At 42.9% G+C, this 18,807-nt stretch overlaps 1 protein-coding gene across 1 annotated transcript in view; it reads right to left on the reverse strand.

The window, feature by feature from the left end:
* Positions 1 to 18,807, reverse strand: part of fcho1 (FCH and mu domain containing endocytic adaptor 1) — a 41,785-nt gene that overhangs the window by 17,374 nt on the left and 5,604 nt on the right. The window contains 5 exon segments of the mRNA XM_053430989.1: positions 170 to 322; positions 573 to 714; positions 849 to 923; positions 3,436 to 3,527; positions 13,337 to 13,387. Of these exon segments, the coding sequence (XP_053286964.1) occupies positions 170 to 322; positions 573 to 714; positions 849 to 923; positions 3,436 to 3,527; positions 13,337 to 13,363 (489 nt within the window). The 5' untranslated portion in view covers positions 13,364 to 13,387.

Here is an 18,807-nt window from a genome sequence, read left to right on the forward strand (position 1 = left end):
GGAATTTCAATCAAAACTATTCACTGTTAACATCCTTGAAAAACTCTAAAAGAACTATCAAATGTGTAAGTGGTCAGACTCTTTCAGTTTATCTCATGAGAAGCTTCCGTGGGCTTCAGGGATCAGAATCGCCTGCAGAGTCTAGGACACAGAGAGAGTCGTGACTGACCTTCTCCACCTCTTTCTGTGGAGCCCCGTCCTTCCTGAGCCGGTCCAGCTCAAAACACTTTCCGTGATAGCCCTCCTTGGACTTCTGAAGGTGACCACTGTGAACCTGCAGCGCCTGCACCGCCTCCACGGTCCCCACCATCTCCTCCTTCGTCTGAGTGCAACACACACAAACACACGGTCGGTGCACATCCTCATTGTGCTTGATGTTTAATGGGCAAATGCAAGCAATTACAATGAAGGGAGACGACACTTATTGGATTTTCTGTGAGATAAATTAGATCCGGATGAAGAGAAGTTCGCTCCAGGTCAGGTAATGAGAAAACACACAAGTCTATGTTCACACAGACACAGATAACATCCAGCGTTCAGGCAGAACATTCCTCCTCATCCCAGATTCCTACCTTGCGGTGAACTTTGACCTGCTCGTCTCCGTACTTGTTGATGTCCCGGATGAGGTCGTTCATCTTTCTCATCAGCTCCAGGTGGCAGAGGGCCAGTTTGTCTGAAGACACCCTGAACACATCCCACATGGGAGCAAACGTCCTGGGAAATAAACAAATACAATCAAACACACGCATGAGGCTTGAAACTTTAAACTTGAAGGGAGTTGAACAGGATGAGGAGGAGTCGAGAGGAGAAGATGTTACACTGTCCTGTGTTCACATGTCACCACTCACCCCTGTGGACTCCCATTGCTGGCGATCTTTGCCAGTTTGCTCATCGACTTAGAGTAAGTCTCCTCGATGGCAGCCCTGTCGAAACAAAAGCAAAAACATATATCAGCTAAATAACTGACAGTTACTGCAGGACTCAAGTCCATAGAACCCTGAAGCTGCACCCCCGCTGCTGCACAGAGAGTCTCTCATCCGTTTAGTCAAAGTTCGGGGAAACTCAGTAAACAGAACTGATGATGTCATGAATGAGTTGTGATCAACGTCAACCGCTGGACTGATGTTGTTATTGTTTTATATTGACTGATCGTTGTTGCTCCAACACTATATTAACCCTGGTGAGAGTGTCTCTGTGTGTGTTGTTTCTTCTTTGCAGCAACACAACATGAAGACTAATGTTCACAGAAGTTCTTGCTTTCTGGTAAATGTAATTGTAATGGACTTTAAAATCACTTCTTCTCCAAGCTATTGCTTCTTCTAATGGCCTCATATGTTACTTTCACCATCTAGAGCTTCATTTGGCCCAAATGCGGAGCCTCCGCCCCCCCACCGCAGTCGTCGAGATAAAGATTTATTTCCATTAGCGTTGGGAAAATGTTGCAAAAAGCTTCATTTAAATGATGAATGAACTCATTTTGTGAGGCTGGACATGAAACTGTAATAAGCATCTGAGGAGAAGGAAGGAGGGAGCATTGGACTAGATTCCCTGAAAGTGAACACACAGAACGTGATGCTGAGGACTGAACATCGACAGGAGAGACTTACTCTTCATATTTTTATATATTGTTTCAAGTTGTACTTTGACAGACAATCTCTCTCTATATCTCTATGTATAAACGTTTACAATTATTGACATACTGTAACCCTCAAACAACCTGAAATTAAACAACTAATTAATCATTAAAAGACTACTGGATTTAAGGTCTAAATAAATAAATATATTAATTGTGAATTATCTTATTATTGAAGATAAATTGTTTGGTCTGTAAAATGTCTGAGAATAAATAGGAGATCCAGATAAAAATTTACTTTCGGCCAAAGGTGAGTTTGAAAAACAAGCAAATTCCCACAATTACAAAGCTTGAAGACAAACTGGGCAATATCTGTTGAATTATAGATTTTCTATCAATACAGCAGTTCATTGATCAACTCATTGTTTGATTTGTCAGCACTGGTAAAGACCTGATTGTGTCTATTGTGTCCCTGACATCAATGGTCACTCAATAATAAGAAACATCAATATATCTCTATTAGACTGAGCACTGGAACAAGAGCAGAGAAGTGCTCACATGAAATAACTGAAACCTCGAGGTTAGAGCTGTTACAGTACTTGAACTGATTCATAAGGCCTCTTACATTCCAACGACCCATCAAGAAAGTGGAGTGAGAGAAAAACGGGGGGGAATGTATCAACACAATTGCAGCTTCCCAGTCCCCTGAGGGATCAGACTCCATTTTACCCACAGTGCCACATATTTCATTTCCCGGCTGCTGATTTGTTGTGTGCTGCAGTCCGAGCAGATAACTAAATCTGCCCCTGCGAGGAATGTGCACCGTGAATCAATGTCAGGATTCTATCAGTGGACTGACAGTGTGCGCTGTGTGTTCCCTTCAGCTGTGAGAGGACCAACTCCTGTGGGAACCTCATTACTCCACACAATTTACTCACTGATAATCGCTAATTGGAAAACAAGAGTATTTAATGTAACGATCTGGGCACTTTGAGGGAGTTTTAATTGGGTAATTGACCGACCCACTTAATTACTGTTGCTAGGCCAGTCAGGCAGTTTACTGTGGTTTTATTGGCAGAGTTATTTCAGATTTAATTGAACATAAATATTCAACTGATGGCTTTACAGCACCGTGCTAAAAGCTGGAGGCTAAAGCTGCATGTCCCAGGTAAAATCCTCCTCCTCAGCATTTGATTGTCCATTTAAAAATAGTATTGTTTCTGCATTGCAGAGTAGAGCTCGTTATTATAAGGAAAAATGTGCTTGGCTGTGTAGCTCACATATACATTTTGAAAAACGTATGTCTTTTGAATTAAGACAACTTTGGATGCATTCCACAAACATATCCTATCTTGGTTACTATTGGCCGAACCTATGGAGATAATTCACAGGGCTGTCAGGCTGATTTACAAAGGCAATTGGATTTAAGAAGTGTTTAATTAGAGGTTATTGAGGCGATGGAACTCATTAAAGGTATTCAGAGAATTTAAAGAGGGCGTTTGGTTATTGAGGATTGATGGATACTTCTACTCTGCTGGAGGTTAAAGGGATAAGTCAGGGTTTGTGTAGGAGTGTGTTTGACAGATAGCAAAACCAAAAAGTAGCACTGTAGTGCGGACAGGGGTCAGAGGTCAAAGCTGACTGATGCCCTCCTAACAGAGAAAGGATTGTTAAAATGTCGGCAAAATTTGGAACGTTCAGACTTGAAATAAACGACGGATGAAATTACAAACAGAACATTTATCATTTCTGAGCGTTTCCCCAAACCCTGGCACAATCTCTCCTCTTTCTTTCTTTTTTAAATCAAGTTCCATCACCACCTCCCACACACACACACATTCACAAATACACAAGAACCTTACCTCTCACGGACAAACTCAGCCAGCTCCTTGGTTGCCAGCTGGCCATGCTTCATGTTGTGGTAGAGCACGTCAAAGCCGGCATTCTTCTCCCCCTGTCGAGGTACAAATAAAACACACACACACACACACCGTCTGTTAGCACCCGAACGACAAACAGCTAGCAAACATGAAGGAGTTAAAGATAGAGATGTCAGCTGAAGCTTTGGTGTTACCAGGATCACACTTGTTTGGGTTTAGGAAATACTTCATTTTGCCACTGATAGTCCTCTACAGGCTTCAGAGGCTCAACAGATACACTCATAAAAGGAAAATCGAACTAGCACACATAGCACTGTAAAATGTTTTATGTGAAAAGAGTGTGTCTTCCCCCCAATCTCTCTCTCTCTGTCCAATTTACACCTATACTGTCCTGTCAATGAAGGAAAAATGCCCAGAAAAAAATCCCTCTTTCCTCAGCCTATTAACGTATGTCCAGTGAAAATAAGAAGTTATGGAAGGAATTGTCTTTAGCCCTGAAGGTGCATCACACCCCCGCAGAGCAGTTGACAGTAACTAGCAGCTCAACTTGGAAAGTCATGACAGTGTGCTCTCTGTTGTCAAAGACTTCTCTCCACCACCTCAACCAATGGCTGCAGATTTAACAGGTGAATCGGACAGCAGTTTCAGTTTTGTGTCCATTGTGTTTTGGAGAGTTCACCAACAGGCCCACTTGCTTGCTGTGAATTTTCCACCCATTTTCCATCCGTGCTCTCACATGGGCTCACTCCGACTTTTTACTGGAGGGCTAGCGGGGAAAGGTTCCTGAAAAAAGTCAGGAGCAGCTGACCTGGACGTTTGCTTTCTCACATTCAAACCCTCTGGAAATCTTGTCATTTCGGACAACAGCATAAAAGTTGAACTTCACTGTCTGAAGGTCAATTTAGACCGAAACTAATTCTGCTCGTCTTTCTTTGGAGCTTTGGGCATTTTGTTGCTTTTGGTTCAAACACGAGATGTTGTGACATTTAGAGGGATTTATTTTAATTCATTCTTCTTCTTCTTTTTTGTTTATGCTTCTGCACTCCACTGGATCATCTCTCACTGTTTGCTTCTCATTTGCTTAACCATCAAAGCTGCAGGGGCCAAAACTCAGTATGACTCAGTTGTGAGGAAGCCAGAGAGCTGAGGGTTTGCTGTGGAGAGGAGAGATGCCGACCTTGCAGGTATGCAGATTTACCAAAGACTCCAGCACCACCTCACCCCCGCCACTGTCATAATTACACAAACCTGCACCTGTCTTAGCTCTAGTCTCCTTAATCCCAAAAAGTGTCTGACAGACGCCGTGTTTTTACTAAGAGCTGGTTTCTTGAGCCGGTCTACATTTTTTCCAGTCAACAGCTGGGCTGTGGGTGCAGAGACACAGACCACAGACAGCTGCCTCTCAGGACCTAAAAATACACCGTCGCAGGAGAACAGACCAGTTCCCAGGTACCAGGGGAATGGCTGGAATGTTAAGGAAGGGTCACCCAAAACCACACACACGCACACACACACACACAGACACACACAGACACACACAGACACACACACCACAGTGAGAATACAAAGTAGAAACCGACTGGAGAAGCCTATCAAGCCCTCGACTCTCAAGTGGTCAAGAGGGGAAACAGCTGTTTTGAGATGCTTGATGATAGAGGTGAGAGATCTTTTTATAAACATCGCAAGAACAGGATTTTGTGTTATTACACAATAGTCGAATGTTTTGACATTAGTTTGCTATAAACAGTGGAAGGGTGGAGGTGCGAGCCGGCTCAAACTGGCTGTGGTCTGCTCCATTCTGAAGTGCTCTTGGTTTTCTCCCTTTCGTGCAGTTGGCAGACGCCTTTTGTTGAAACTCTACCCTCGCTACAGAAAGACGAGCTGCCATTCACACACACACACACACACACACCTGCCTCTCCACAGCTTGACACAGCACCTGTCTGCCACTGCTGCAGACTTGTGTGTTGGCTGTATGTAAACAGGAGCATGTCCACAGATGATTGAGGAGCTCAAATGGTTTTATAACCAGTATATGATAATGATATCCATCAGTAGGACTTGTTGAACACTACTGGTGCCAGGAGGGATATCCCATCATGTTATGGTATTAAAGTGTTTTATCTGCTCAACATATCATATTGACTTTTGCAGACACAGACTGGATCCTCGTAACCTGACAGTGAATAATTTCTAACTGACGGCTCACTGCTGTTATCACCTCTGCCAGGGAAGTTGTGTTTTCATTGCTGACTGTCTGACTTTTAGCAGGATTATGCAAAAACTACTGAACCAAGGTTATTGAAACTTGGTGGAAGAGTGGGGGTGAGGGCCAAGGATGGTTGGAACCCATTAACTTCTGGAGAGGATTCATTTAAGCCTTGGTGGATGTGTGCATTCTGCCAGTGCCCTTTTAGTTGTGGCAGTTTTCGCCTGCTTTTCAGAATCTGTTGTCTTACTTTCATTAATATTTTTGATAAGTTGGCAGCCTTTTGTTGTCTTTGAACTTAAACAATGGATGTGAAAGACTGAATGTTTTATTTTAAACCTCTAATCACATAACGAAAGTGTGTTTAGGGCGTTTTCAATGTCACTTTTATCATTAAAACATTGTTAATAAAAGGTGTCTCTCTCAGACACATGGTTCAAAAGGGTTGTCTCTCTCTTATTATGGGTGTTTCAAGTGAAACCCTCAATAAAAAAATCATCTTGTTAACTTCACTATCCTTTAAAAGCAAGATTTACACTCACCGTGGCCCTTAGTTGTTATAATGGCAGATTTTCCAAAAAGTAAAATAGAAAACTTGCCGCGGAAACTTTTACTTTGCACATGAGCAGACTGTCTGTGAGACATGACAGCTTTCCTCAAGTGAAGCCAAATAATCTTGATGGCCCACTTGGTTCTAACAGGTAATCTGATGCTGAAAAACAAGATTAAACCTCCAGATTGGCTCGTGGTCGGTCACGCGTGTATCTGCAGGATGTTCATCACTACTTGCAGACTCTGGCTTCAAAGGATGTAAAAAGCATTACGGAAGGAAGTGGAGACGCGATGTCCATCTTTATAAATAGTCTCTGGTGTGTATCAAAGAGTGCACACACTTTGTGCACCCACCTAAGACCGTGCATATAGCTTGATAATGCCCTTGGTAGATTACTATGCCACTGACCTCAGACCAGGTTTTTTGTTGATCAAACACTTTGTATAAGGCAACAATGCAATATCAATGCATCTGAGCTCACTTCCTTTTAAAGACATGAAATGTGCATTGTCAAAGTGCGACCACACTGACACTGAACTACACTCCGGTGTGTGTTTAAATGTGCAGGTTTTGATTGAACCGGCAGATGTGAGGTGGCACTTAAAGATGTTGAGTCATGCCAAGGAATCTAGCTCAAAACATGAGAGCTGCAAACCCACTCAGTCTTTTTCGAGTGCGGTTCTGTATTCCTCATGCCTTTAGAATTACACTCCTCAGGTCTGATATATGCAAACCCCCTTTCCCTCTCTCCTGAACTGATTTTTTTCAATCAATTAAGTTGACTGCTTTGGTCACGCACGATGGAGCACATTACCATGACAATGAGCGGGATGATGGGAGAGAAGAAGAGAGGGATGAAGGAGGGGGGGGGGGGGTGGTTGTGGAGACCAGAAGTATCAAATCTGTATGTGGACAACTTTCTCATGAAGAGGAGGAAACTATAACTATATAGAACCTGTATGTATAAAGGAAATAACAAAAAATGAGGCTCAGAACTACTGTTACAGACACACAAGACGAATGTGCCCCAGCTGAGATGAGGCTGATCCTGTGAGTTCACAGAGTCTCAAAGGCTTTCAGTTGGAAATGTGGGTTTACAAAGCTTTCCTTAGATTTATACTACGACTGAATCAATCACCAGACAGGGAGTCCTTTAGATAACTGATCAAATAGAAGAAAAAAACAAGAACACACCGACAGACATTTCCTGTTTGGACAATGGTTTCACTAGTGTGTGCCTGTGTGAAACTTTTGTGTGTTTTACATTATGTATTTCCAGTATTTGGTTTTTGCAACTGCTCTCACTGCTGATTCTAATTCTTCACACTTCTCCTCAGGCTAATTACAAACGGTGAGGAGACCTGGGCTTCACTACAACAAACAGTAAGATCACAGGAGGGCTTACAGTGTAAATGAAAAGGAGGCGACAGGGGATTTTCTATGGCTTCTAATGAACAAGACCCCAAAATCATATCTGCAACATTCAATCCACAAAACAACAAAGTGTCTTGGTTATGCCTCACGTCTGACAAACCTCACAGTTCAATTGTCACATTCCTCTTTCCTGGACAGACACAATGGGCATTTGCTTCCAAGGAGGCTGAATAATGGATGACTGGCAGCTGTCTCTTTCACTCGACTGGATGAGTGCACTCCTCACTGGACTGACGATGGTCCTTGTTAAGGACTTCAAGCTTGACGAATATAAATCGGGCTTTTTAGAAACATCACATATCTCCCCAAGAATATCAACCAAATATCAGATTTGTTTTAAAAGAGAGGGTTCCTAAAACCCTTTATAGATTCTGTGTTAAGCCTGTATGTACTTGCCAACTGAGCAAACAGAACACAGCCAGATGCCAACGTGTGTAACACGAGTACCAACATCCCAGTCATATTATTAAACAGGGTGTTCAACCGTTACATCCTTGGGGAATACAGGTTGGTCTGGAAAACCTGTGTGACCAGTGTGTGGTTACAGGAGCACGGAGCCGGGTGATATCTTTGAATCGTATATCAGAAGAGGAAACCAGTTCAGCACCAGTTCAGCCTTATAAGGAGAAGTTTATTTACAACCGTTTTCAAGCTGCTTCAATCCTGACGTCGGATTTTTTTTCTTTGATAGAATTTCAACATAAACACAAGCAGGAATTCCCGGTGGTGCTTCTCAGCTGTCTGATACTGTCGGGCTTTGGCTGTCTAATACACTTATCCGCTCTCTGGCACTGTCTAAAGGGCTGCCTTTAGTTCTGGCAAATGGTCAAATCTGCCTTTATGGTCGGTGTGAGAGGATCTGATGTCTTAGGGCATTCCTGCAGTGTAATACGCCCCTTCACTCAAATGAAACCAGGAAACTGAGGAGAACGCAGCAGAACCGACCAGAACAAAAGCTGGGATTATGGCGCTCTGAGCTCAGATTCAGTGTACATCTTGTCTGCTGAAGGTGTTTTCTGTCTCTGAACGAGTCCCGAAACGTAAGCAACTTCCTTAAAAAAGGTAAAATAACAGATGGAGCAAGGCTGGGCATATTTCTCTGCAACCTCCATCTGTAACCTCATATGTGCAGGTTTATACAAAGCACTGAAAGGAAGCATAATTCCACCTCCAGGTTGTACAAAGGCACAAAACTGGCAGCAGGTCTATCAGGGAGGGACTGTAACTACTAGAGTGTCACATGAACATCTGTTAACATCGAGCTGCACATCTGACATTTGAAGTTCTACTTGCGATTTATACAACATTTATCTTAAATCTCTAATCTGCAGAAATAAGAATATAATACAAAAATAAAACTGGTTTCTCCTGAATACTACCAGGTTACTTTCAGCTTTAGCAGGATTAATGCCGTTTCTATATTAAATATGATTTGAGAGACTGTTCAAACACACGTACAGATATTATTTGCATATTATAGATAAAGTATGCAATGAATAGAAAAAAATAAAAACCTCTGACTATTTAAATGTTCATTCCAAAGTTTTTACTCATGAGGACAAGATTCTATAGGTAAATGTCCAAATGACATTAAATTTACTTTCTGCCACAGAAACTTTTAATAACTTCATAGGGTCCAGTTCTGTCTCTTTCAAGCAGCTGTAAAACATTCCATGCATCAGACTCCATCCAGCGATCCCTGCTGACTCGAGGAAAGTTTTTCTGCTGACCAGGTGGGTTGAGCAGAAGGACCTGTCCCACAGCAGAGAGGCGTCAATAACATCAGGAGCAGGCGGCGGCCCGTCATCACTGATGGCTCCAAACTAATTAGTGGACTCGGCTGCTCTGACCAAACTTCCCCTCTGCAGGTCTGAGATGCTGCATGATCCTAAGCTGAAAACTGTGTAGTGCATCCTGAACTGAGGAGGTGTAATTAAAGTTTATCCCAAAAAATAACTCTGCTTTACACTGACTTTATTTATTAATTATGTAGTTTGCGCTGATGAGTGAATCATTTTTTTTTTTCCAATAGACAACATTAGTTCTAGCAATTGTTGTTGTGTAATCATCCTTTTTGCTCCAATAAAAATAGAGGCTGTTTAGACTAAATGACAAACTGTAAGTAAAGATGGGGGACGTGTCTTCACTTCCCCGAACCAAAATATAAATTGATCGACGTGTACTTCGCCTTTTATTTTTTTCCATGTCCCATCTGCTCACATGGAGGAAGCGGGATTTAAGAACTAAACTGCAGCCAGCCACCAGGGGGCAGTCAAGATGGGCTGATGATGGCGTAATTTTTGGGAATCTTTTGGGTCATATCATCCATCTTTAAATACAGCACAATCGATTCATGTGTTGTGTTGGGGAAGCTATATACATATACTACTGTATATATATCATGATAATTTAAATAAGAAACAACCTGTTATTGGCTGATCCAGTGAATTCAATAATATTCCAAACATCAAGCAAAATCTCTGAGGTCCAAGGGTTTCCCGAAACGCATTGGAACATGAACACAGATAAAGAGACTCTTCTATTGATCCATGTTGGCTCTTAATCTAATCAGAGCAAGAACAGATCCATGACTGAGAGAGAATGAAAGCAGTGAGGAGGTTGGTAGTAATGACCGAGGGGAGGAAGACGAGAGGAAGGGAAACACGGAAAGGACAAAGAGTTTCACACTGTGTGTTTACTGCTCTTCGCCCCGAGAGAAAACCCCATGACTTAAAGTGACGGGATCATAGCAGCGCCGGCATCCTCGTGCCGAGAAGCAGGCGACAATGGAAAACTACTGGGTTGTCGTTTGTGTGCATTTCTGCAAAACACACTCTTGTAACTGCAGGCGGAGAGAGAAGGAGCTGTTTCTAAGAAAAGAAGAGACAAGACAGCAACTGTACAGCCCCAAACCAGAACAGCTTGCTGCTCTTTACTGGTCGTCTTTCAAACAGTCCAGTTTAAATCCCCCCCTGGATAATGTGCCGGCCTTTTTTTGTCCTCTACTCATCACTGCAGAGACAACACATGGTTTGTTCTGAGAGCAGAGACGGGAATTTTTACTGAAGATCATTCAACGTGTGTCCTTAATAATGAATACACCCATTTTAATGTAGATTTAGGTCTCTCACCTAAAACCAGCATGAGGCAGCTGTCTGTAGAGAAAACAGCACAGGTACAAATCAGATGGGATTTAACAGACTCAGTTATATCTGATTAATTTTCTGTTGATCCACAAACTGATTGATTGACTAATTATTGCAGCTTTAATGTGTTCTGGTGCGTTGTCAGACTTTCTGGGGGAAATAGAAAACACCAATCCTAACAGAAATCATTTCTATTCCTGCTGCACCTGGATCTACTGAGGATGTTCAAGATTATAGCTGACGGGTCTTCACCCTGTTAACTGTGAGACCAGCTCTTATTTAGTCAATGGCAGAGGACCGTGTGTTTGTGATGAGGAGGCTTCGTGAGCGGTCGTGAATGTTCTTCAGCTAAACAAGTCGAGCCTCCCCCCCCCCGTGTGTGACGAGCTCCCAAGAGGCTGCTGGATAATGAACTAGAGGGCTGATTTGTATTACACAGCTATTTGTGTCTGACAGCAGGCTGGGTGTGGAGCACTGCTTCATCCACGTAAACACACACATGCAGGCGCACACGTTGCTCTAAATGTTGGTTTGAATCGAAATGAAGCCTTTTTAAATGCATTTCAGAGGAAAGACATTTAATCTGAAATACAGAGTCTTAGTGCCTGGATGAAATTCGCTTTTTTGGGGTGCTTCTTCTAATTGTCTCCCTTCCTGTCGACCATGCTTCTGTGCCCCTAGCTCTAAGACTGCACTGCGACATCCGTGGATCATAGACGACTGACTGAAAGACAGAATAAACCACAGACAATATCTCTTCATCGTTCTGCATTCAGGAAAAAGTCTCTCCACAGGATCAGTGATCGTACAAACCTCATTTCTGCATCTTAACAGCTCGCTTTGGTTCAACTGCTAAAATATTACTGAGGAGGGGGGAAGTAGGCCACACCTGAAATAGATGCACCAGGTGTGCAGGGATAGCGTGGAGAGGAGAATGTGAGGATAAAGGAGAAAATGAGGGAGAGAGCAGGCAGAGTCACAGCAGGAGGAAGAGGCTGATGGGGGGGGGGGGGTTCTCTCCTCCACTTTGCGCATTTGTCAAAAGTTGATAATGAAGCCGTTAATTACTGCCCACATTTAGTCAATTAATATGACATTTCCATAAATCCATGGGATGTTTGTAATAACCAGCTCATATTGGTGAAACAACAATAGAGAGGTGTTGATACAAATCAGTCTTCTATCTATTGTACAGTCAGTGGTGATGAGCTGGACTGCCTCATGATGACATGTGTCTGTAATAAGCTATAACAACATTCAACATTACATTTCTGTCGACTTACGCTTCTGAGTTGTTATGTTTATAAATGATTACCTCACACGGACAACAGTAGGGATTTGAACCTCGTTGCTATTGAGATGTCCATAAGCTTTATAAACAGATGCTTCATGTGAAACTGCAGACTCTGTAGGTGAGGGACAAGATTTAGGAGCCAGACGCTTTTCGGGTTTTAATTTCTAGTTTGACCAATTACGTTTGAACAGCTTTGGTTTCCCGCAGGTAAACAGTCCGTGTGGAGAGCTAGAGAAAAGCAACACAATCGAAAAAAATGTTATTAATCTGCATTTCTATGCAGACAGCTGCTGCCTTGCTAAATTGCTGTCTGGACCTAAAACGTCTGCACAGGGTATCACTGTTTGTGTGGAGAAACCAGTGTGATAGAAGAAACTAGTTGGACTGTAAACAGTGTAGGGCAAAGATAAAGTCTTTGCCAGATAATCCATCGTCTACACCAGAAGCTCCCATGTACTGGCCGTTCCTCACGAGGCTAAAAGAAGATAGTTGATGGGCTGTGAAAGTGAAGTGTCCAAAGCTTTGAGTATCAGTAGGTATCGTGTATGGGTAACAGACAAGAGGAAAACCCTGAAACTATAAACTGAAGGCTAATAAGAAAATAAGGAAACTAGTTTAAGTCCTTGAAATTGCTGTAGAAAATACAGCAGTTATTTCTGCAAAAGAAGCAGAATAATGTGAATGAGATTTCTTCCCATGAGGCAGAGAGATGAATACAGGATCGATCTCTATTGTGTGCAGGCGAGTGGAGGAGGGAGGCAACCACTGCTTCCAGTGAGCACCTGACGAGCAGCAGGGAGCCAGAAGCTCAGCTGTCCACTGAGACTATGAGCCAAAAGCCCAGTGACTCAAAGCTGTCAATCAACTATAATATTAATAATGATAATATAGTAATATATGGCAGTTAAACCTTAAGGTGTGATCAATATAACCCATATAGACAAGTGTTCTCCTGCATTATCTCCATTATTATATTGAGTCATTACCTCCAACAAAGAGGTGAGGTTTTTAATCTTTTCTTTGCAAATACTTACATCATCTTCCCACAAAGCTAGGTGGAAGGATGGGACATGAGCCAAGCAAGGGTCATATCACGAGCATATCTGTTAGTGTTTGCAATCTGGTGCAGATCCAAATAAAAATCGATCTAGTGAATATAAACGTGGTTTCATAAGGGGTCTGTTGGGCTGTGGGGAAGGTCACTGCCAGTGCCCTTCTGCTTTTTTAAGTGTTTACAAGACACTTACCCAGAAGTTGTTCTGAAAGAAGGCCATCTTCACACGGAGATTCACAGCAACCTGTAAAAGAGGAAGAGAAAACGCTGACGTAAAGACCTTTTCTCTTCTCCAATTCACAGCCTCAGAGCTGGTGAGACTGAGCAGGCGGCTGCGTCGTGGGCTCTTTGTAACAATCTCTAAAATGTTGTTTCTCTCTGCTCTCTGACAATAAACCGCAGTATTAACGTCTCTGTAAATTGCACTTAAACAAGCTCCCAGACAGCGCTGGCTTTGTAGAAACTCCAGAGACACCTTCAGTGTAGGAGGAGAGAGCCGAGGAGCGCTTAACGGATGACTTCAAAAGGAGGGAAGAGGGGAGGAGGAGTGACAGGAGGGAATACGGGGGAGACGAGATGAATCGATGGAGGCAGCCACCGAGGACGAGATCACAGCTGGTGAAAGTGGCGGATGCGATCCTCGCCGGTTGAGTCACACTCAGTCAGATGCTGCAGTTCACATCTGCGGCTGCTCACAAGAAACCCTCCACACATGTTTAATCACTATCAGACATCTAATGTTAAATAAGGCAATGTGTGGGGGAAAAAAGGTAGCCTGCAATTAATATTCAAGTAGTGTGATGAGTTGTGTCAGTAACTGGATGGGTCACATAAAATCTAAAACATATTGTACAGTTAATAAATACAGCAAGAATAGTTTGACATTATTTTGTGATACGCTCATTAGCTTTCTTTCCAAGAGTTGAATATTGACGACTCATATTTGCATTTAAGATCTTTTTTAACTATAAACCATCGATCACTTAGGGGCTTTGAGACATGCACTGGGTGGAACGATTCACTAGCAGCCAAAACATGTCTCCACATCTTTTAAAGCCGGAGTCACGACAGCATTGTTTTTCTGACAGATTTTAATTGGCTGAGGGCAGGAGGGAATTCAATAGTAGCTGCTCAGCACACACCTATGACCCTCTACTCTCTCACACACACACTACAGAAAAACTCACTACAGAAACACACACTACAGAAACACACACTACAGAAACACACACTACAGAAACACGCGCTACAGAAACACACACTACAGAAACAAACAAGCGCGCAAAATCATTGGAATTCGGTTGTGCCCTTTTTTTTTGAGAATCTATAATGTGAGAGTATGTCCCCGGGGCTGCTCACACACAGGTTATTCTGCTGACTGTGTGTGTGTGAGCGTGTGTGTGTGAGCGTGTGTGTGTGTGTGTGTGTGTGTGTGTGTGTGTGTGTGTGTGTGTGTGTGTGTGTGTGTGTGTGTGTGTGTGTGTGTGTGTGTGTGTGTGTGTGTGTGTGTGTGTGTGTGTGTGTGTGCTGACAACAGCCCTTTCTCTGTATTGGCACAGAATCGGCTCAGGCTTGGTGACCTGGCATCAGGCAGCAACAATAAACTGCAAGACCTACTTTACATAACAGTGTGCGCACACACACACACGCACACACACGTGTCCGCACACGTACCCATGTGTACGCACACCTCACACCTTGTTAATTAGCTCAGCAGTTGGACTGGGGGCCCCTGCTGAGGGCATTCTGTTTGGCAGAGCTTGAGAGAAATATTATAGAGCAGGACCATAACGCAGGACGAGGCAAAAATACAATGCTACCTTTTTTTTTACACGAATTGACAGAATGATAATATTATGCATTAGTTACCGTGGAATAATCAGATGTAAAGCACAAGTCGTCCAGTACATCCAGCACATGTTGTATTTCTCATTCTGGTTCTTTTATGACTTCTCTGTCCTCACCTGCAGATTCTGGACCTCTGCACTGAACTGTAGTTTGAATGATTGGTTTAACACAATGTTATACAGTTATCTGCCAGTACAGCAGGTTCACAGAGTTCAAACCTGTGCAGCCTAATACAGGGTTCCAGCTAAAGAACAAGATTTACATAAATAAATAAATGTAAGTTAGATATTCGAATTTAAATAATTTATTCAGTGAGGCCAGCAGCATGGCTGAACCAGGATCAGACTGTACAACCACCACTGCTCAGCAGATCATATGCACCAATTCTAGACTGTACTTTAGACTCAGGTCTCACTATTTAACTGTGTAATATTAATTTCTGCCTGTTTAATTAAATGTATTCAGTTTATAATGTATGTGTATTTAAGACTTTACTGAAGTCTGTTCCTGACTGAACTCGTTGCTGCTGTAACACAGCAAATTGTGACACTAATAAGGGATTGTCTTAACACTAACAATACATAATGTATTTTGATACATTTATTTTTAATCATTATTCATAGTTTATTTTCCAGTTCTTAAATTGATACAATATCAACATTTTGGGGATTAATAACTGACATTTTTGAAAAACATTTTCATATTAAAGTTTTCTCATTGTTTGGAAAATGTCTTGAGTTCAGTGCAGGTCAGCTAATGAGTGATATATTACAAGATAAGCCATATCAATTGTTTTGAGTATCTAGTTATGTTGTGATAATGATACAAAATCCATAAATTCACCAGCTCTACAGAAAATATAGACTTAAACCCACCAAACCAAAAGTATCAAAGCCAATTATTGAAGTATGGTAAAATGCGAATGCCGGGGGACAGTGATCCTGACTAAACCATCAGATGGTTTTCAGGCAAAGAGAAAAGAGGGTGACAGAGGTAAGATCATGACCATGAGGTATCAGAAGCCACTGGTTTTCCTCCTGCGACAGCCTGGTTCACCAGATTGAAACATCCTGTAGATCTGAGATGATTAACCGTTTTGTAATAATCCTCCCGCAGCCTGATCCAGACACACAAAAGACAAGGCGAGCGATGCACCGGGGACCCCATAGGGATACCAGTCACGGTGGGATGTATAGAAGTAGCTGACATTCAGCATTCTCCATCTGGTTCCAACTACATGTTTAGCTGAAATCAGCTCTCAGGCAAACAGAACCCCAGAGAAGAAGTGGGACACGGGGCGACCTTGATTCCCTCCTTGCTCAAGATCATTTTATATTCAGAGATTAAAAAGGCTGCAAGAGTCCCCACGCACACATGATTCAACCATAGAAGAACAACCAAATGCAGCCACAAACACTTTACAGATCCAAGAAATTCATAATTTATAAGCGAATCGGACCATTTGAAGTAGTTTTCTTTGGAACAGAGGGTGCTCTTAAAATTCAGAAAATGTAAAAGTGACCTGCAGTAATTGAGCGGCGGCTGGTGAAGACTGGCTCCGGGACACAGTCCACAGAACCACTGTTGCTGTTTATTCAAATCTCAGAGAAGCTCGACTCAGAGCCTTCAAACTAGAGGATGAGTGGTTGCAGTTTCCATAAATGTGCTGTAGTCAGATAGACAGCGACTCTAAAGTTGAGGAGTCTCAGCCGTCACTGCTACAGAGCCCTGGTTGCCTGTTAATTCAAAATGTATTAATATTGAACTTGTTGCATGTGGCAACGGCACCAAATTAGACACAGCACTTCACTGGGCCCTTATCATTTCACATGCCAAGCTAGACAGATATACGAGCCAAGTCATAAGTCAAGGTTCATAAACAATTTCTTTTAAATCTCCTGTTCTGAGGTTCAGATACAGCCATCCTGTGGGCCATTGTTCCCCACTGAGTACAAGCATGATGTAAAAGGCCTACTGGACAGGCGGTGGACTAGTGGCAGAAACTTGGACTATGGGCAGAGAAGGTCTCTGGTTCCTCTCTGGTTCGACAAAAAGACGAACCTGGATTGATCTGTCCAGAAATCCAAGAGGATTCTCCCTGCCCTGTCTAGTGCCCCTAAGCAAGGCACTCCCCAAACATCTGCTCCCCGGGCGCCGTACATGGTTGCTCACTGCTCTGTGTGTCCTGCACCAGATGGGTTAAAAGCAGAGGTTAAATTTCCCTACCTGCATGAGTGGGCCTGTGCCTGTCCGTGCATGTGTTTGGGATAAATAAATGCATCTTAATCTTAATCTTAATCTAATCTTCTGATCCTGATCACATTCAATTCGATGCTTGATGATTACGTGACATGTCGAAGAGAGAAAGCGAGAGAGTGCAGAGTTGGAGCAGCAGCACAATCAATCGATAGTAGAGCAAAGGAATTCATCCATAAACTGCAGGTTTGTGGGGAGGATCATATCATTGTAAGACAAGCAGGGAGACAAGGCTACCAGTGTTATTAATGAGCCCACACTAACCTCTTCTCCTGCTCTGACAACACAGATGGCTGCCATGAGAAATTAGGACTTACAAAGGCAGATGGGGCGGAGTGAAAGAAATTCTCATACACAGACAATAAGTATCCACAGCCCATTTCATTCCTGCAGGAAATAAAAGCTGTGTCCTCTCCGCCTGCATTTTCAGCATCTTCTGTTTTCATCATTCTTTTGCAAAGAGAGGGGTCTATGAACAGATGTCTCTCTGACGGAAGGGAGGGAAGGTCAACACAAACCCCCGCCTCCTCACCTCCTCTACCTGCCTCTCTCCCTCCTCTGGGTGGGAAAGGAGATGAGAGAGGATGGCCAGGCAATACTCTGCGTGTTTCTCTCCTCACAGCGTCTGTGAAAACACCGGAGAGCAGCAGCCGCCTCCTCCGGCTCAGAGACCAAATCAAAATGGAATTGGGTTAAATGTAATGGCACATTCAAGTGTGCTGTAAAGATGCTTCAGTAACCTCCGCACAGGCTCATTTGTCACAAGCTCAGGGAGCCGTGCAGCAGGGAGACAGAATATGACAAAGAGGAGAAAGAACCGAGAGAGGAGAAGGAGAAGTAGAGGTAGGAAAACAGAGAGGAGAGAGGAGGTGGGTGGATTGTTAAACCCAGGAAATAAAATCGTACAAATAAACAAGCCTCCAAACAGGTGAGACAAATTATTTAGTGACAATTGTTGTCAAGCCGTCCATTTTCAATATACAGTCTATAGTCAAATATCGGAAAAAAATACCTAACAATTCAACCAGTAAAGAAATTAATAGCAGAGAGTAGCTTCAAACTCCCAGTGCATTTAGGAACCATTAAACACAACAGCAATGCAGTCAGGTTTGTGTTTTGTCAGCACAGGTGGGACACACTGAGAGGTAGGACAACGACAAACAGGAGGAATGTATGCAGCAGCTGCAGCCTTGATGTGAGGTCTACTTCACAGTCCATCTTCTGTCCTTCAGCTTTACTTTCAAACCGGATTTGGCGAAGCGTGGAGGAGAGATCATTTCATGTCGGGCCTTATTTCCGCCCCTGACCACCACCGACAGTCTCCTGCCACATCCAGCAGCGTGGGATGAGTCATTGCTGTGGCCGGTAATTCCGAGACTTCACTGAGGAAGGTTTAGCAGTTTGTTTTATTGATATATGAAACCTGTGTGGGTTGATTGATTGGTCAAGCTTCAATATGAGCTCTGATGCCGTTCAATTTAGTTTATTTTTCCCAGTAGCGGCTCCATAAAGAGTTTACGTCTGCAGGCAATCAGCATTTTAACATGTCCACAGCTCACG

Source organism: Pleuronectes platessa, chromosome 9 (genome assembly GCF_947347685.1).
Source record: "Pleuronectes platessa chromosome 9, fPlePla1.1, whole genome shotgun sequence".
NCBI classification, from domain to species: Eukaryota; Metazoa; Chordata; class Actinopteri; order Pleuronectiformes; family Pleuronectidae; genus Pleuronectes; species Pleuronectes platessa.